Source organism: Alligator sinensis, unplaced genomic scaffold, assembly GCF_000455745.1.
Source record: "Alligator sinensis unplaced genomic scaffold, ASM45574v1 scaffold1238_1, whole genome shotgun sequence".
NCBI lineage: Eukaryota > Metazoa > Chordata > Crocodylia > Alligatoridae > Alligator > Alligator sinensis.
Genome location: NW_005842436.1, coordinates 523,844 through 543,534, shown reverse-complemented (window position 1 = coordinate 543,534; position 19,691 = coordinate 523,844). Strand labels below are relative to the sequence as shown.

The window sequence follows — 19,691 nt, the reverse complement described above, 5'->3', positions numbered from 1 at the left end:
GAAAGAGGAGGACGTCCCTCTATTGGCTGGCCACACAGGGCTGTGCCCTAGCTGGTCCTTTTGGGATCAGAAGGTGTGTTCAGGCTGGGTGGGAGAGACTCCTCCCTCCAACTGCTGCCACCTCCTGCTGCTGGGCAGGCATCCAATGGCCTTGACCTGCTTTATGCCCTCTCTGGCATCCTGGCAAGACCATTCACCCAAGCCAGTGGAGTGAGTCCCTGCAGCTGGGATCTAGCTGGCAGGCAGGGGGCAGGTCTGGCTAACAATGTGGCTGAATGTGCAGGAGAAAGGCGTGGGGAGGCTCTGGGAGTTAGAACAGGCAAGGGACCAGGCAGAGCCCCTAGCAGACAGGCATAGGTCATGATAGACTAAAGGAAAGGGGCAGAGTCTGGACTGGAGCCAGCCCAAACAAAGGCCTTGAAGGGAGAATGCTAGCTTTCTCAATGGCTTTAGGCTCATCTCCCACTGGAGGGGGTGCTCTGCACTGTACAGAGCAGGGGGGGTGGGCTGTGTTTAGCTTTCTGGAGTGAGATTGATGCTGGATCACTAATGAATCCCCTTGCACAGGCAGCCCCATCCCTGAATGCTTATGGAGAATGAGCCGACCTGCCTGTACATTGCAGGCTAGTGGTATGGGAGGAGACATAGAGTGAGCCTGGCCCTCCCCTCCCCAGCAAACACCAGCACTGTGCCTCTGGGGTAGGCAGGGACAGGGCCAGACAGGAAGGTGGTAACAGGCAGTTCTCAGCCTTGTCTCCCTCCCAGAGTGACCTGACAAAGGACATCACTACATCTGTGCTCTTTGTGAACAACAAGGCCCACATGGTGACCCTGGACTATACCGTGCAAGTTCCAGCCCAGGAAATGGAGGGAAGCCCAGAACTGAGGTGGGTAGGCATGCATAACCAGGTGATACATGCCTGTGGAGTGGGAGCAGGGGTAGATATTAGTATACCTCCCCAGGCATGTCCCACTATGCCCAGTGCAGACTCTTGTTTCCTGAAACAAACATGAAGAAATGCACAGATCGTTGGCAGCTCATCTGCATCCCTGTGACCAGACTACTCTTGCTCGCAAGGGGCCCTGGAAATCAGGCGGGTGCAGAGGCCAGCCCTAGTCTCCTGACAGTGCCTCACTGCTGGCTCTCTGCTCCTGCATTCTAGCAAGTTCCGGCTTTCCTACTACCCTCACTGCCTGGAGGCCTTTTCGGAGCTGCTGAAGAATGCCTTCCAGGGGAGATGCCAGCACAGCATCCTGGGTGACTTCAAGCCTTACACACCTGGCCAGGAGTACATCCCCTGCTACTTCATCCATGTAGTGAAGAAGACCGGCTGACAGCCACTGCCCAGGGCTCCCTGGCTGGCTACCACTGCCCATACCAGTTGACCGGCATGGAGGATGAGAAGGGACCCTTCTCTATCTTCTGGTCTCTGAGCAGCCAGCCAGGGCTCTGCTTTGGTGGTGGAAAAGCTTGGCCACATGGGGGAGATCCCAGGGGCCGTGTCTGTCATGAGCAGGCTCTGACGGCGCACTGCTACTGCTCCCTCTCTGCTGCTTGCATTCGTCACTCACTGGCCATGCTGGGCAGACACTTGCCCAAGTCTCAGGGCTGCCAAGGGTTCTCAAGAAAGTGCTGAAGGGGAATAGTAACAATGCTCATGGAAGTTGCATATAGTTCTGTGTGTCTGTCCTTGGGCAAGCAGGGGTGGGGGGAAGTTAGGGCAGGGGCCATGAACTGACCAGGGTGGGGGGGAAGCCTGGAGGCCATGGCGGCTAGCAGGGCTGGGGACTGCCTTGTGAGTGGAGCTTCTGGAGTCTGAGACTGGGTCCTGGCCTGTGCATCATTGGGGTGTCAGTTGCCCTGTGGCTTTTCCCACGATGCCTTCCTGTAACAGGGGTTAAGGGCAGGCAGTGTGGTATTTCCACATGGACCAGGAGTGAGGCACTGAACTGCTGGCCAAGGCATGCAGGGAGTGGCAGAGCAGGATGCTGCTGCCTTGGGGCCTCTGGTTGCACAGACAAGTGCCTAATCCTCCATCAGCCTGCATTTTAGTGCTGTGGGCACAGGGGCTAGGAGGGGATAGCCTGGAGCTGCATCAGCAGCAGGGGCTTGGCTCCCCGCCTCTACTCCTTACCCCACAGAGCATGTTAACTGCACAGCTCCATCCCAGGGGCAGAGGGAGCAAGGCTGCCTGGGTCTATGCAGGGTTCAGCTGCAAGCTCCTCCTAGTTGCCAGGTAGCCCTTCACACAGTAGGTGGCCCCTGACTCAGCTGGAAGATACTCCAAGGGGTGGTAGTGGGGCCAGGGTGTACCTTCCCCCTTCAGCACGGGGAGGGCCTGCTCCAAGGCTTATAGAGCACACATGCCTGCCCATCACCTAGAATTGCATAGCTGAGGCCCATGACCCCTGCCACAGCCACCCATGAGATGGGCACTTAACCAAAATGTGTGGGCAAGGTGGCAGCAGCCATGAATGCCACATGCCCCTGGAGGCTGTGGGGGCACAGCAAGCTCCCACAGGCTGTCAGTGCTGGGGGTGGCGAGCTGCAACTAGTGGCCGGTGACCACCTGCAGATGCCGCCAGCAGCAATCACGGACCACCCACAGACGTGACTGGCAGTGTCGGGGGTGGGTGGGGGTGTTTGCAAGCAGCAACTGCCCACAGGCACCACTGGCAATGTCGGTAGCACCTTTTTGCATTGCCAATGGCAGCAACACCTGCTCTGGACCAGGTTGTTTGACCATACAGAACCAGCAGTGCAGGCTGGAGCTCAGTGTGGCTAAGGGGCAGAGAGCAGGTGGGGGACATGGAGGAGCACAAAGCAGGCCTAACAGGTCCCATGACAGTGGTGGCAGCAGCAGCAGCAGCTCAGTCAGAGGCAGTGGGGTCAAGGGCATCAGGAAAATCAGGTAGAAGGTAGGACTAGGTCTCCTGGCAGCATTCAAACCCAGCCTGCTCCTGCTGGAAGCCCCAGTGCAGACAGGGGAATCATATGCTAACTGGACTCCTTAGCTCACTCCCCTGCAATGCCCAGGGCAGCTCAGTCCTGAAAGCAAGCATGAACAGTCTGGAGCTTGGAGAAAGACCTGTTTTGTGGTAAGCATGGGGCTAAGGATCTCACCCAGTATAGAGAGAAGGCACTAGAGGAGCAGTAGAGACACCAGCCAAGGTCAGGTCTGAGCTGCTCAAGCTCAGTGTCTGTTGCAGGGAACATCAGCAAAGATGAATGTCTCACTGTAGTTCCATGGGTCTGTGGGGATGGAGAAGATTCCCTCAGGAGCTGGAGGGAAAGGAGGCAGAAGAGGTGGGCTGGGCAGGATTTTAAGGGCAGTGGTGAAGATGATGGCAGCTGCAGGGGTGTGAGGAGCTAGCTGGGCAGTGGTGAAGATGATGGCAGCTGCAGGGGGGTGAGGAGCTAGCCCTACTCTCTCTCTCTCACACACACACAGCTCAGTGAACCCATTGTGTCCCCAGGAGAGGTACACTGGCCTACCTCACTGGGGGCAGGGGGAACAAGAGCACTGCAAGTCCTCAGGCCTAGCTTGGTTCTGCTGCAAAGACCCATGCCCAGTGCTGATGGAGCTGAGTTCTCATAAGCCTCTGACCTTACCCAAAGGGGATTTTATCCCCTAGAAGAGAGGATGGGGGCTTCTACCCAGATCCCTCACCAATGTCCTAGGACTCTGCAGCAGGCACCAACAGAAGTGTAACTGGCTCCTGCCTGTTCCTGGGCTGCTCTTCCTTGCTGGAGAGCTATGAGAGACTGGGGCAACCACTGGCTCAGAGACACTGCCCCCTCCCTGTTTTGGGGAGCTTGACACAGAGACCAGCTAAGACCACTCTTGGCATTCCTTCTACAATGCTGAATAAAAGGGGGAGTGAGAAAGGAGAGGGAAGGCACCTGGGGGCCACCAAATCTTATGCAGGCAGGAATTCCAGCCTGACTAGCACTGTGTCAACCAACCTGGAACCCTTCCCAAAATTGTGGGCTAATGAAGCTGGTTTCCAGAGGCTTCCTGTGAATTTCTGCGTGTCTATTTTTCTCCTACCTTGCCCAATAAGCTGGCTACATTATGTATTCAGATATTTGCACTGCCTTAGCTGGGTTTTGTGGGTTTCAGGCCCTCTGGAGCATACCGCAATGTGTTTTGGCTCCTCCTGGCTGAGAATGTAGCTGAGTCCGGTTATGCCAGTGGGTGAATACAGTACTCTCAAAACCACTTTCAGCTTTGACTATGCTGGATATTTGCAGCAAGGCCTATCTCACTGAAACCCTCAACACCACACCTCACCCTGAAGAACTTCACAGAACAGGGGCAAATGGATGGCATCTCATGGAGCAGGGCCAAGCTGGTGAGGAGTCAAAACCAACAGCACAGAATACAAGCGTCTCCTCCCCTGCATAGTCCCCAGCTGTGCTGCTCGTGGTTTGGGGCATCTGCTGCTTCCCTGGCAACAACAGGCAGTTGCCCAAGTACTGATTCAGGTCCCATCACTGATTCTGGTCATGACCTAACTAGCCTAGGTAGCCACACTCCCAAGGACTCTCTTGAGCTTTGGTGTGTGCATGCACACACATACAGCTCAATCAGAGGCTAGTGATGGCCATTCTCCTCCCTCCCCAAACACCCTGCAGAACTGCCCATGCCTAGATCAGACTATTGGGAGGCAGAAATAGGCAATGAAATAACCCCCTAAGGAGCAGACAACCAAGCCTGTACCTCAGATTCTTGACAAAGCTAGCTGGCTTAGCAGGATCTTGTGGCCCTGTGCAGAGGTGAGGCCATGAGACAGTACAGAGAACCGCCCTGGTAGAGAACTGGAGCAGGTCATTTTTATTTACACAGCACTTGTACAGTCTGTACATCCACTGCAGCACAATTCTCCCTGCCTGGCTCAGACACGATATAGATGGTGCCCTCCTCACAGCGCAGGCCCTTCAGATAGGAGATCTTTTAGGCAGCCATGCACCTAAATACCAGCCAAGCCCCTGGAATGGGTAAGCATTGCACCTTTCTTCTCACATGCCCACAGCTGTAGAGGCTCGGTCTTGAGGAGTAATACTCCTCTCTAGATGGTGGGCTTGGGAAACAGTAAGGGTCAAAGCCTCAACAAACACCCACACATGCCCACTGGTACTGTCCCACCCCCTTCCCAGGCATTCAGCTGTGACATCACTCCTTGCTGTGCCCTAGATGCAAGGGCAGCCCTGGCACTCTCCATAACATCCTGACCAGTGCAGAGTCTCCCAGGAGCTGGAGTAGCATTTCTTTCCAGAGTGATCCACAGATAAATTCAAGGCCTGCCTCTCACCACCAGCCTCAAAGGTACAGAGTGGGCTGTGGAATACATCAGACAAACACACAGGTAGGAGGGTGCCTGCAAAGATTTACAAGGCTGAGCAGGGAAAGGCTGGAAGCAGAAAGCAGGTTAAGAGCCAAGATGCTCCCACCCCCTCACAATACTGGCAGCAGCCTCAGCTCCATGGCAAAAATCCTACCCCATTAACCTGGCTGGGTGCCATACTTGGTCATGGATCAACAGACTACAACTCCCCTGCTTCTAAGGGTTCTGTCCTGGGTCTGGGTGGTCTCCCAGACCCTGCTGCATTAATGCCAGCCACGTGGTCCCACATGCTCCATGCCTTCCTGTCCTGTTAGATGCTAGCAGGCCGCAAACTTCTGCTGGATCAGCTTGTATCTAAGCAGCTCCTGGTCAGAAACAGATGGCTGCAGCCCAGCAACAGCTTGCAGGAAGTCCTCCATGGTCAGGACAAGATCAGAGCTCTCTGTGTCTAGCCCTGCAAAGCAGAGCACACGGTCATCCCCAGTCTCTGGTGCAGAGTGCACACGTACACTTGCAGAGCGCAGTTGAACAAGCCCCAACAGGGACTCTGGTTTAATTATGCCATCAAACTGTTAAAGAGCACTGGGAGGCGCTCCTTCCCCTTGGGCCAAGTACTCTCTTTCAACTGGTTCCAACCCCTGCAGCTTGCAGCCAGTCAATTGTCCCCTCCTCCTCCTAGCCCACATGGGTGTAGCCTTTAACAAATTATTCCATGTTCAAAATCTTTCCTGTGTAAAAGAGGCTGCTGCAGTCTGAGCAATTCAGAACCTGCTTCCCAGGAAGGCAGAGGTCCTTGAACTTCATCCAGGCATAAGGGCTGGGCCCTCCGAGCAGCCCCCCCCCACCCTGCAGGATGACTGCAGCTTGCAATGCAGGGGGTAGTATTTAAGCCCCAGGCTCAAGGATCACAAAATGAGGTGGGAATTAATTTTAAGGATATTCCTACAGCCAGGGCTGTGGAGAAAGGCTTAGAGCTGCAACTCATGTACCCCAAGAACTCAAAGAGCAGGAGGCAAAAGAGACGAATCCTAGACAAGTCCCGATTTTAGGAGCCCGAGCAGGTTGGCCATAGTGCAGACACCAACTCACTTATGCAAATTGCTGCCAACCCCAGGCCCTGGGCATGCCCTTCTTGCAGCAGATCCCATGCACTTCAGCTTCCAGAAGAAGGAAGGTACAGCTGGACAGAGACTGAGAACAAGGAAGGGTGACTGGTGACATCAGAAGCAGCACAGACCTTCATGGACACCTCATTTCCTGTGCCTCCCACTGTAGTGACAAGGGGAGAACGTGTCCCCTCGGATATCTTGTTGGCCAGGTCCAATGCAGGGCTGCACAGACCCTAAACAGAAGGCCTTCCCAGTCACCAACCACTGTACACATTCCTTCTGCCAGCAGCCGAAGTGGAAAGGATGGGTTTATGAGAATGGCATGATTGAGGCCCAGCAGGTCTTGTGTGCCCTACGGGCAGATGGCTACTCCATGCGTAAAGCATTATGGCATTTGGAGCTGTACATATTCAACTGTGGGGGTCCTCTCTTCTGAGTCAGTTACACTAATCCTGGCCATGCTCCCCCTCACTCAGTCATCCTCACAGCCTGGCATCAAACCCACTATTGTGCAGCTGCCTCATCACCACTGCCCACAGACTGACACAAAGAAAGGGGAAAGTCCAGCCAGCAACTCCAGTAAGCTGGGGCTGACCCCAGGATGGCCAGATGAGAGCCTATTCCTTGACCTTCATGTGATGTTTAAGATCTCTGCATTTCAGAGACCAGCACAAAAGCACTTGCCTGCCTCCTTCCCGACAAAAAACACATGGTTGGAGCAAGAAAACACTGCACAGGCCTCCCAACTGCATGTGTGTTAGTTACTCTCAGCAGCAAAAGTGGCAGGCATGGGCTCCTACCTTCTTCAATGCATTCCACTTTCCGTTTGATGACATGCATCATGGCATCTGAGCAGAGCGCATACAGATCTGCTCCAGTCAGCTGGGCAGGGCACTTGTCTAGGATACTGGTGAGACTCACCGAAGGGTCCAATTTAAACCTGCCAGGGGGAGAAATACCCAGTGCTTGGATCACAGAAAGATGGAGACTCAGAGAAATAAGGCAGCTGGAAGGTCTGGAGCAGAAGTAATTGCATCCCACAATAGCGCCTCTCCCTGTTTAGCACCTTCTATGCTCTGCACCAGCTGCTCCAAACCAAACTGGGTTTACCTGCTCACCTACCCCCCAGGGGATCACATCAGGCAGTGCTCATGTGTGGGCCCTTGTGCTTGCTCCCTAGACCCAGGGGTAATTTAGAGCTATTGATCTGGAAAAAAAAAAAGAGGGTCTGGAGACCTGACCCCTAGCTCCACACTCCTCCCAAACAAGAACTACCAGTACCAAAGTAAAACCAGTCAATTCAGCACTAGAAAATCCTGTCCAAACCCCACAGCAGAAGCTATGTCACCCCTGCAGCACAGGAGAGTGCTAAGCTGCCAAACATAACCTTGCAAAATGAAAATTAGCAATGAAAACAGCTTTTCTTCTACCAGAACATGCCTGGCCACCCTCCTGAGAATTAAGAGGTGAGCAACGACCACTCCAAAGCAGGGCAGGGGATAAAACATATGGGAAAAGGCTAGAGCAGCATTTCTCAACCCATGGGTCATGACCCAAAAGTGAGTTGCAAGAATATATGAAAGGGTTGTGAACAAAACTTAAAAAATGGATCATATTTTCCATACATTTTTGAAAAAATAGATGCTGCTTGTGCTTCACCATATGTTAGCACTGTGCATACATAATAAATAGGGATTCTGGTTTTCCATTTGCCATGGAAAAACACAGATTTTCTCCTTTAAAGGAGAAAAATATGGGAAAATGTGGGTTTCCCTTTGGAGGCTGGCAGAGTTTCAGCATGCAAGGGGCTGCTTAGGACTGGGGAAGCAGGAGGAGGGTGATCAGGCAGGGGGTGCCACCTGCATGTGTGTGCACACGCACGCAAGTGGCAGCTAGGCAGCATGAAGAGCAGCTCCCACAGCTCCCTGCAGAAAAGTCTATGGGGCATGGCAGGGGTGCAAAAATGATGCATTGAAGGGAGCACAGGCAATGCTTCAGGAGGCATGAGGGGGCATTTGCCTCCCTAGATTTATGCACCCACAGTGGACATGAGGCTGCAGCCTGGCACAGGCAGGAGCCACCTCCATGGCTCAACAGGCAGGACCCAGTGCGGGAGGGCGGAGTAGGGCAGCAAGACTCACTGCTGCTGCCACCACCAGGACCCATGCTGCCCTAACTTCCCCATCACCTCCAGCCACTCGCACACCAGGCTGTGGCTCTACCCTGCTGCCATGGCCCAGCTACTGCTGCCATCGCTGCCCACTTCAGACCTGAGGGTAGGTGGGGCAGCGGGCAGCATGGGTGGCCTGAGGAGAGTGGTGGCCAGACCATGGCAGTGGGGTAGAGCTGAAGCCTGGTGGGCAAGAGGCTAGCAGGAGGTGAGGCACTGCAGCCCCACCCCCCAGTCTGTAACTCTTCGCACTGCTGGCAGTGCAGGGGTCCTGGTAGTGGCAGCAATGAGCCTTGCTGCCTCAGACCATCCCTCCTGGGCTGAGTCCTGCCTGCTGAGCTGTGGAAGTGGCTCCTGCCCATGCCGATGCCAGGCTGCAGCCCATTGCCAGCTGCGGGTATACAAATCTGAGGCAGGCACGTGTCCCCTCCATGCCCCACACACTGGGGGGCTGGGGGCAGCAGGTCGGGAGTGAGGGGCACCAGCAGGGCCAGGGGGATGTTTTCTACTTAAACTATTTACTGGGTCAGGACTGGCCATCGATGTTTACAAATGGATCCTGGTACAAAAGAGGTTGAAAACCACTGGGCTAGAGCACTGGAGGAAGCACAGCAATCCACAGAACATCCCCTCTAGAAAGCAACGGGCCATCACTCACTGCTGCCCTTCTGCTTTTTGTCTCTGCACAATGGAACTAAGTCACTGCTGGATCACGACTGTTTCCAATCTCCTTCCCATGGAGCAAAGTGATGGAGACTTGACCCCATAGTGCCAGGTATCCAAATGGTGTCAAGTGGCACCAACTTTTAAAAATTCAGATGCTTCCTGCTGAGGATCTGACCTGAGGTGAAGCCCTGGCTCCGCTACAGGTCTGCAGATCCCTTTGACTCCTGACTGGAAGGGGTGGGGAGAGCTGGGCTGGCCTGCACTGCACCCTGCTTGTCCCTCCCAAATAAGGCAAAAGCCAAAAGCAGTCTCCAAGATTGGAGCAGTGGCTGGAGAGCAACAGGGAGGAAGATGCTGACTAACCCTACAGCAACTACCCCCCCACCACCAGCTGCTGGTTCACCACAACTTAAGCAAGGGACCCTTTAGAGTCCCACATTCCATATGTGCTGCTCTGATTGCTTGCCAATCTGCCCCCACTCCCATACCACTCCCTCCTAAATCCAGTCCCAGCCCTGCTGCAGGGCATGTGCCGTAGGGGCAAGTTGGAGATGGCTCCTTGCTGGTTGAGGCAGCCTGGCAGGCACTCACTTTCTTGTGATGGCAATCAACACTCTCAGCTGAGATTCCCGGTCTTCGTTCATACCCACATAGACCCGCTTGTCGAACCTGCCCAGGAGGGAGAGAGGCAGTCAAGGGTGGAGAAACCTCAGGGCAAGCCTGTTTCTGCTGACTGGTCCAGTGCATCCAGGGCTAGGATATCCCCCAATAGCACACCCTCTGCCCATGGGGCTGCTCTCTCATAGCAGGAACACAGTCTCCATTCACAAGGAGTGCAGAAGCTGAGAGCAGAGAGACCATAGTGGCTATAAACCAGGGAACCCTCAGCCCATCCCAACTCCAGTCCAAGTAAGGGCAGCTACTGAACTGTTCTAACTTATTTCCTGGCTGCAAAGGCTCCTTCTGTCATGAAAGAAGATTAAAACAGCTAGGGTAAGTTAATGGAGGGCATCACTGGCGATGTGTAGGGAGTGCACATGCACCCCCTGACAGAAGTGCTGCCGATGCTGCCAGCAGCACCTACAGGCACATCCCCCCCATCTCCCACTGCGTCTGTGGGTGGTTGTCGATCGTCGCTGCTGCTGGCAGCGTCTGTGAATGGTTGCCGACCGCTGGTTGGCACTCACGACCCCACCTCCTGCCACCGACACTGCTGCGGCCACCTGCCAGAACTCCCTGCCATCACACCTCTGCCACCGCCCATTGTGGGCAGTCGCTGTATTACCCCAGCCTCTGGGAGCATGCATCATTCATGGAGGGGATAGAGAAAGAGAAATTCTGACTGTCCAGTCAGAGGAACATGGAGTTATGCTTGCTGTTCCCAGGTTGCAGAGCAGTGTTTGATTCTCACCCCCATCATGTTTCTGGGTTTTAATAGTTGCCACATGGGACTGGGAAGGAATTTTTTTCTCCCCTCCTGTTGCTACAGGTGTTAGAAGGTAGGGGGTTGCCTCTCAGAAGCACTGGGTGTTGGCTGCAGCTAAGGCTGGGGATTTTAGATTGGGGGGTGTCAGTGGCCCTGCTGGGACTGAAAGCTGGAGGCTCCTGGCTAAAGGGTCTTGCCCCTCCCCTGCTAAGGCTCTGACTGATCACCACATTTGGGGTCAGAAATAAATGTTACACCATGGTCAAACTAGTACAGACTGTGGGGAATTTTGCCTTCCTCTGTAGCTGATGGCATGCCCCTCTTCCTTGCATCCCTCAAGTGTATTTTAACAACCCTTGCAGTGGTACATTGATAGCCCTCATCCCCTACTTTTGCCTGTGGCAAGTTTGGGTGCTTTTGCTGCCTTCGGGCAATGTGCCTCGTAGCTGTAGAGCAAGACTGATTGCACAATTTTAGGCATACGTCAGACATTTTGTATGGTTCAGACAGCGATGACCATGCCTTCAGTAGGGAGTTGGACCATAGAAGTCTCTTCCAGCCCTGTTGTTGTATGATCCTAGCTGCTGGCCAGCATAGCTATGCTTCAGGTGTATTCCCACCTTAACATGTCTCCTATGAGGGGGCTGAGATGGAAGCCAGTACTCAGCTTCTGCAGCATCCCCTACACAATGCTATCCCCTACCCAGTCCCTCAGGGCTTCTCTGCTCTTTTTCTAAAGGGGCTGGGGATACTGGTGTTTAACTAGCCCTATTATTTTCACCACGTGGCCTGGGGCCCTGGCGTGCTGGGCACTGAACAAGCAGAGAAGTCAGACCCTGTTCTAGAAGTCTGCATCCCAAATCAGCCTTCAAGAGGACACATGCAAGTAGAGTGGCATGCAGGAGCAAGTAGTAGGCAGGGAAACAGCTGCAATAGAGACCTAGAGCTTTCTGCAGTGCCTTAAAAGTGATGGGTCTGGGTTTTTTTTTAAATGCAAACACTGGCCCCTGCCACAGTCACTCACAGGTCCCAGAAGCCAAGGTGCTGCTCAAGAAATGACTCACCTGACAGCCATGTGGGGAGCTGAACATTATCTGTAGAGGGGAAAACAACTACATGAAGAAAGGTGCGGAGAGCAGTGTGCCATGTACCTGCCTGGCCGCAGCAGTGCAGGGTCCAGCAAGTCAGGTCTGTTTGTGGCTCCAATCACAAATACTTCCCGGGTGGAATGAAGGCCATCGAGTTCCGCCAGCAGCTGGGAGACAACTCTACCAGGTAGAGTAGGGGAAGGGACACCCAGGAGTTACTGGCAAACCCAGTGCAGAACATGAATGCACCTCCCAAATCCAGGGCTGCTTACCACCACTGTTAGTACTCATTTGTATTACAGCAGCACCCGGATGCCCCCCCTCCAAAGCCAAGTCCCATTGTACAAGGTACTATACATATACACACTGGGAGATGGCAACTCCTCTAGAGTGCACAGACCAAAAAGGCCTCATACAGGACAGCAACTGGTCAACAGAGCTGGGAACAGAACCTGAGCTACTCAACCTCTGGTCCTGTACCCTACTGACTGGACTGTGCTGCCCAAGCCCCCACACCACTTGCATACCTGAAGGGCTTTGCACAAGCACAGCCACTGACATGATGAACCACCCTAGCAGGGCCCCTGAGTTACCAAGACCCCTGTAGCAGGGCACCAATGGCATCACCCAGGCACCATGTGCCACACCCTCAGACAACAGAGGTGACACCAAGTCATGCCCTGCCCTGCCAGAATGACTCTGTGATCTCAGGCAAATCCCTTCCCTTGCTCTTCCTCACAAGAAGAGGGTGAAGCTGCATCCACCAGGGCTGGTTAAGTGTTCAACTGCCTGGGTGAGAGGGACCATATATGGACAGGCAGACGCCCATGTCTACTGACTGCATTCCACACGTAGATGTGTTTGCTAATCACAGATGAAGCCCTTAAGCAATGAGCTCAGCTGCCAGGCCCTACTGTCCATCAGACCTGGGGGTCCCCTCCATCAGTTGGCAATCATGCCCAGCTGACATGAGTTTATCCTAGTCCTGCAGCTCCCTTGCCAACCCAGCACTGCCCCCAGGCTCAGAGCATCCTTATGCTCAGCTGCTCCACCTCTGTACTCATGTGCTGAGAAATGCCACTGCCAGAGCCATGGAGCTGCACATGACAATGGACCATTTGAGAGGGATGAGCTGCTTCCCAAGGATGCCCTACCCTGAAGAGCTTCTGGGCCTAAACAAGGGGCAGGCTAGACTTGCACCAGCAGTCAGGCCTGGAGCTTCTATGGGCAAGGACTGCATTTGCACAAGTTTGTTCAGAACCCTGTGCTCTGACCCCAAGGGATGCCTCTAGAGTGGCTTTCTCAATGCAAGCATGGGCAACTAGGGGGAAGGACAGGATGGTGTCAAGGAGCACACAAGGAGCTTCTCTAGGCTACAGGGAAGGTGGGTCTGCCTTCTTATGTCTGCATTGTACCCAGCACTATGGGACTGATCCCAGACTGGAGCCCACAGTGACTCAGTACAGAGCAAATACTGGACACTCCCACCATCCCATGCCTGGGTCAGTGCAACAGTACATCAGACCCAGCACGGAAAAGGAGCCAAGGCTAGAGGCTATGAGGACAGTGCTCTGCCCAACCAGGAGTTTTCATGCACACCTAGCTCATAGATTGATGCCTTGTCCTACCACATCTGCCAAAGAAGGGCCTGGCCAGTACTCACCGATCCATGACACCTCCTGAATCCCCACTGTGCCCACGGCTGGGTGCCAAGGAATCCAGTTCATCAAAGAAGATAACACAGGGAGCAGCTGCCCTGGCTCTGGCAAACACTGGGAGGAGAGAGACATGCAGAGTGTGGATGCCACAGAACAGGTCACAGAAAGGCATGCCCATGGGGAGAGAAGACAGTCCCATCACCCTGGAAACTATCTGCCCAACCTACCCAGGAATGCGGCTCTCTCGGAAAGAAAGCAATGTCAGCAATAGGAGCAGGATGCTACAAAGATGAGAGCAAGACAGCTGCTCCAGGCCTCCCCTTCCTAAGGTAGAGCATAGGAGGAAGGGGCAGGCCACAGTGGTCTAGGGACATGCTGGGACTGCTGTCTACCACCACAAAGGAAACCTCTCCCAGCACCCCTAGGTTATTTCCCAACATGAGCCAAGGCTGGGGGGCTGTACACAACATAGCCCTCCTGTATATGCCTGTACAGCACCCACCACCATAAAGCCCTGAACCTTGCCTGTGGTCTCTAGGGTACACCAATGCAAACAATGAAGAGTGGTATGGAAAAGGCACTGACAAGGCACAGACCAGGCTGGAAGGAAATGGCACTGGAAAGCAGATGAGGGCGATTACCAAGGGCTGCAAAAAGGATATTAAGAAGCTGAAATTCAAATCAGGATTAGGGAGAGGTGGTAGGAAACCTTTAAGCGGGTGGTGGTGGTTGTAGCAGAGGAGAGGAAGAGGATTGCAATGGTGACAAATAGGGAGGTCTGGATGAGCAACACTGCAGACAACAAGGCATGTGAGAGGCAAGATGTGGAGAGCTGGGATGGTGAGAAGGAACAGGCAAGGCTGGGGGTTACAGAAAGGATTAACTGGGTCTGGAAGACTGGCCAGGTGCGAGTCCTCTTTAGAGCAGACTGATTACAGAGGGATGAGCTAGGGGCCTAATTTCCACTCCTTCCTGAGGGGAGAACCATCTCCCCAGGCACATGTCTGGGCATGCCAGCTAGGCTTAGCTCCCCCAGGTCAGTGTACACCAAACCCCAGGCTAGGGCAGCCACTCACCTTCACGAACGTTCTCTTCACTCTGCCCCACATACATGTTAATTAGCTCTGGTCCTTTCACACTGCAGGGAGGAGAGAGCAGGGATCAGGCCATGCCAGCACCTCTCCAACCCCAGCTGCCTCCCATCCATGCACAGGTAAGCTCCTCAGGCTCCAAGGAAAGCAGGCCCCAATGCCCTTTTACAGACCCCTGCCCGTCACCTGAGGAAAGTCATGGTGCACTCAGTTGCCACAGCTTTGGCCAGCAAGGTCTTTCCTGTCCCCGGAGGCCCATACAGTAGGAGACCAGAGCGGCGCAGCCCGAATGAGAGCAACTCAGGGTGTTCCAGGGGCAGCTGTATGGTGTCCAGGATCTCCTTCTTCACCTCCTGGAGCCCACCCACATCCTGCCAGGAGACTGAAGGGATCTGCAGGAAGGACATCCACATCATCCGTCTGCTCCAGGCTTTGTTCAGCTCCCAGTCCAGCATCCTGGCAGGCACATGGACACCTCTGCACAGGGTGATCTCAGCACTGGGTGTGGGGGAACCATCTTCTCAGACCCTCCCAGACCCCTAGATTCCAGCTGATCATCCTAAGCTCCTCCATATCACAGTCTCCTCATCTCCCCCTTCACAGGCAAGCCTTTTCTCTTGCTGTGCTATTCCACCACCTCCTGGCCCAGCCCTCATATACCCACCTCTGCAAAATCCAGCCTCTTCTGCCAGTCCTTCAGCCAGCCCCTGGCCTGCTCTCACCCTGCTCCATGGACCATGCGATCTACCCTGCAGCCCCTTTCACTGGCCTACAACACCATATTTGTACTCCTGACTCTACCCGCTCCTCTTAGAGAGAGAGAACAGGTAACCAAAATGCATGGTAACAAGTTGTGTTTCTGGTGTGCCATGTGAGGCTTATGTGCTGGCACACTCAGGGCATGGTTATGCTCAGGCCTAGATTCAGCTGCCCTGAAGCCTCTGCTGGTATTTCATAGGTCAGTGCGTGCCATTCTGCTGGGGAAGCCCCAACCACTAATGAGTTCAGTCCATGCCAGCAGGAAGGAAGACTTCCTTGTGAGATTTCTCCAGCGCCTAAATAACACTGCCCAAGAACCAGGAAGAAGTGGGCTTGGACCAGTTTGCAGAGAACCCCTGAGACAAAAAGGGTTTCTTGATGTTTCTAGCCTTTAACACCTCCCCTATGAAAGCCAGATTCTCACATGCTTGTTTTGCGAAGTCCGATCCCATTCAACCCAGTGCTCTGCAGCACACAAGGAAAGTCAGAGAGGAAGCATGGTAAGAACTTCTACCTTACACTTCCTTACACTCCTTCCACCTGTTAAGTTGCTATCTAAGTCCATCTAGGGTACCTGTACAGCTTCATAGTAAAATACTGATCGACAAAGGGGTGAATTCAGCAGACAGCTAGTTGATTAACTGGCCATTGGTCAATGGATCACTGGTAAAAAAACACCCTGAAGCTGTCTCATCCTGCCATACCTCCTTCCTACCTACACTGCTGAGACTCTTCCTCCAATCCATCTGAAATGTCATTTATGTTGAGGAACAACCAGGGCCTATGCACAAACGGCTCCTTGAGAAGGCAGCCACAGGGACCCCAAGCATTGTGGGTCTGACAGGACACTATTCATAGAAGTGCCACTCTTCCCATCATGGCTACTTAGCTTACTCCATTGTCCATGTCACTGTCACTCCGGAACACAGTATAATTCAGAGCACTCATGCCTCTATCAAAGCAACCTGCACTCACTGTCAGATGACCAGTCACAAATTGTCATTGCACTTTTAGGTCATTTGTTGGTGCAGAAAGGCTGACAAGATCTGCAAATGCAATCTACACCTACACAAGGAGCCCCAAATTAATGCAAAAAACTGAAGAGGGAAGTCTGGAACAAGCGAGTGCATGCTATCTGGAAGCAACATACCTCACAGGAGAGGGCTGAAGCATGGAGACTGCACTCCAGTTTAGAACAAAGTACAGGCCATTCGAAATGCTAGTAGGAAGTAATTTGTATGGAAGGACTAAAATCCACCTGTGTGGAAGGAACATGGAGTCCTAGAAGACACTGTACAACATTTCTCTGAAAGAAAAATGCAAGGGACAAGAAACAAACACATGTAGCTTCAAGACCCAAGCTGTGAGTGTGCTGCATTGGGGAAGGAGCCAATCAGATGACAAGAAATAAGGTCCACTGAGGAGGACCTTGCCCAGGGGAGAAGGGGTAATAAGAATAGGAGTGGATGGCTCAGCCATTTCTGCTAACTGGGGATGTATAAACAGCTCTGTGGTTTTACTGAAAGAGTTTTCCCCTAGAAGCATCAGGAATATCAAGTCTTGCCTTTGACATGCTGGATCTTTTTTAGGAGACCAAAGAACAGGAAGAAAGCTCCCTTGGGTTAACACTGGAAGGAGCAGACAAAACTAAGGAGTTTAAAACAAGTCCAGTATAGAATCTCTTTCCCTCTTGGCCAATCCACTTTCACTCCTTCGCTCCTTGTGTTGACCTGGTCCTACTACTGCTCCAGTTCTCTAGCCGGTTTTAAATCAGATCTAAAAACATCTAAATGTCTACCGTGAGAAAAGCAAAGCTAACTTTAAAACGAAAAAGTTCCTCAGCCTCCTTTCTCCCATGATGCAAGAGCCATGGAACAACCACTCCATCCCTCTATCATAGATGTTAGATTCATAGATGTTAGGGTCGAAAGGGACCTCAATAGATCATCGAGTCCGACCCTCTCATCGAGTCCGACCCCCAAATGATGGTCGGTATCCTTCTGCAGTTCATTTTTAAGACGGCAACAGAATACAAAAACAGCCAGGATGCTGGAGGAGCGCAAATGATGCCAGAGGGAAGCAAAGAAACCGAAGGGCATTTGTTGCTGAAAACCCAGGAAAGAACGCCTGCTGCAGTGGTCAGTTGTAAATAGAGATGGGAAAGACATTGTTACCCAATCTAACCATGTTATCCAATGAAACACTGAACTACATTTGAAAATGGTCTTCCTTAAGAAAGAGAGAACAGAAGTTCAGACAATGAAGCAGCCTCAAATCTCATCTACTGGGAAAACACATGCCTCTGTCTGAATGCAATTTATACTTCCTAGATTTACAAGTACTATGATTTAACATGCTATGATTGTGTTGAGAAAAATATGGCAAAATAAGGTTTGTCTAAGTTGTTTCTTTTGGGCCTGTAGCAGCCCTGTGTGTCCAACGAATGTCAGTACCCAGTCTCCTGTCTGGCACATTCATCATCTGGTGCTGGCAATCTCACTCTCTATTGCAGGGGATCCATTGGTTTTAATAGTTTACCTAAAAACTCAGAAGTGCCACACCGAGTTGTATCATATGTCCATCTAATCCAGCATCCTCTTAGCTCTCAGTGGCACAGAGTGGATGTGAAAGGGAGGAGAATTTAAATAAGGCCAATCCAGACTGATCTGTCCCCTGCCCCTCTCCCCTCTACAGCTTCCCGTATTCAGAGGCCTAGGAAGTGCTCATTTTGAGGCTGCACTACAAGCTATCATGTGTAACACCCACTGATGGATCTATCCTCTGTGAATTGTTCCATTCCTCTCTTCAACCTGGTTAAATTATCAGGCTCTACAACACCCCAGGACAAGGGGCTTCAGCAGCATGGGGTTTTGGCCATGTTGGAGATGTTTTGGCAGCAGGGGCTTTGCCCAAGACTGCACCAGGGCTAGACATCAAGAAGAAGCGGCATCAGGGAAAAGCCTGGTTGTTCTGCTCCAGGGCTCTGAAAAGTTGCCAACCACTAGCCTATTTAGTGTCTGTTCATACAGAAGCTTCTCCATGTCCCTGATTATCCTTGCTGCCCTTTCTCTATACCTTTTCTAGTTCTACTACATTCTAAAGGAAAGGGGGGACCACCAGAACTTCACGCAATACCCAAGTGTGGTTGTACCATGGATTTATACAGTGATAAAATGGACATTTCCTGTTTTCTTTTCAGTTCCCTACTCAAGCATTCCTAACATCGTAATCACCTTTTTGATGGCTCCTGAACACTGGGCTGATGTTTTCAAAAATTTTCCTAAAATAATTCCAAAGTCTCTTTCCTATTTACTATAGGCTCAGCCAGAAACTGAAGATTAACTTATTTATAAATCTTATACAAATATTTTAATTCTAGAAAACAAGAACTAAAAGCATCCCTTCAACAAAAAGCACATAAAGCCTCATCCAAAATTATTTCAGTAAAATTGAGTATATTTTCAAAGTTAAAGGTCAGAATACTCTGAACCTGTGCCAACTGTCAGAAAATTGGTCAGATATTTATAAATACAAAACAGAATTACTTATTATCTATAAGGGACTTTGGAAGAACAAGGCACACTACAACATTTATATTAATGTGTGCATTTTTACATGTACAGTATTTCAACAAACCAAAGGAGGTCCAATTTCAAGCCCTAATAAAATACTGAAACCAAATCAGCAGGTAAGAAATGTGCAAGCTTTCCAGGATAACAGAAGCTGGAGCAATAAAATGAAAAAAAAAATTGTGCCAGGCAAACCTGCTTGCTTTCCTAGCCAGAATGATCAATGAGGGAAATGAGTGAAGGTGCTTTTCAGCCATGTCCCCAACCTGTGCTTGGGGCAGGAGTAGGATTGGGAGAGGAGACAGCTCTACGCAGTCCTCCTGCTTTCACTATTCTGACTCTGGCACTGAACTACCCAAACAGGAATGGGTCCCCAGATGTTCCCTAGCCTGAGAATCACCAGTCTGGTCTTGCCCTGCTCTAGGGAAGGGTGGGAGTTGGCAGCATAGAGCTAGCCATGCCAGCTTTACACCTCCTGAGGATTTCCTTTACCAGGAAATCTCTGGCCATCTTTTCATATCAGTGTTCTGGTGCTTCATGCTTAGTCAGAAGCGTAAAGCAGCTGGAGGTGAGAGGGGCTGAGTATCTTGTCCCTGGAGTCAACATTTGATGTCAAATGCAATCATGCAATCACCTTAAGTTGGTGAGGTTCTGCCCCTTTCTGGATAGCTTGCTGCCCCATGAGCAGAACATATTCCCTGAAAAAGAGTTACCCTCTGCCTTCAGTCAAACCTGGCAGGCCAATAAGCTATCACATAATAGTTTAGCTGCAACATACCTGGTCCTGCACAGGCCACAAAAGTAAC

The 19,691-nt window shown here is 52.1% G+C and overlaps 2 protein-coding genes across 3 annotated transcripts in view; one reads left to right on the top strand and one right to left on the bottom strand.

Annotated features, from left to right (window-relative positions):
- LOC102386281 (glycine N-methyltransferase) overlaps nucleotides 1-1,670 on the top strand; it is a 5,476-nt gene extending 3,806 nt beyond the window's left edge. For both annotated transcript variants that reach the window (XM_025211895.1, XM_025211896.1), the window contains 2 exons: nucleotides 766-887; nucleotides 1,164-1,670. In XM_025211895.1, the coding sequence (XP_025067680.1) occupies nucleotides 766-887; nucleotides 1,164-1,335 (294 nt within the window). In that variant the 3' untranslated portion in view covers nucleotides 1,336-1,670. The remainder of the gene's footprint in view (nucleotides 1-765; nucleotides 888-1,163) is intronic.
- A 3,122-nt stretch (nucleotides 1,671-4,792) lies between these two features.
- Nucleotides 4,793-19,691, bottom strand: part of PEX6 (peroxisomal biogenesis factor 6) — a 31,048-nt gene continuing 16,149 nt past the window's right edge. Inside the window, 7 exon segments of the mRNA XM_025211894.1 lie at nucleotides 4,793-5,803; nucleotides 7,259-7,398; nucleotides 9,886-9,963; nucleotides 11,872-11,988; nucleotides 13,472-13,580; nucleotides 14,543-14,604; nucleotides 14,744-14,949. Coding sequence (XP_025067679.1) covers nucleotides 5,667-5,803; nucleotides 7,259-7,398; nucleotides 9,886-9,963; nucleotides 11,872-11,988; nucleotides 13,472-13,580; nucleotides 14,543-14,604; nucleotides 14,744-14,949 — 849 coding nt within the window. The 3' untranslated portion in view covers nucleotides 4,793-5,666.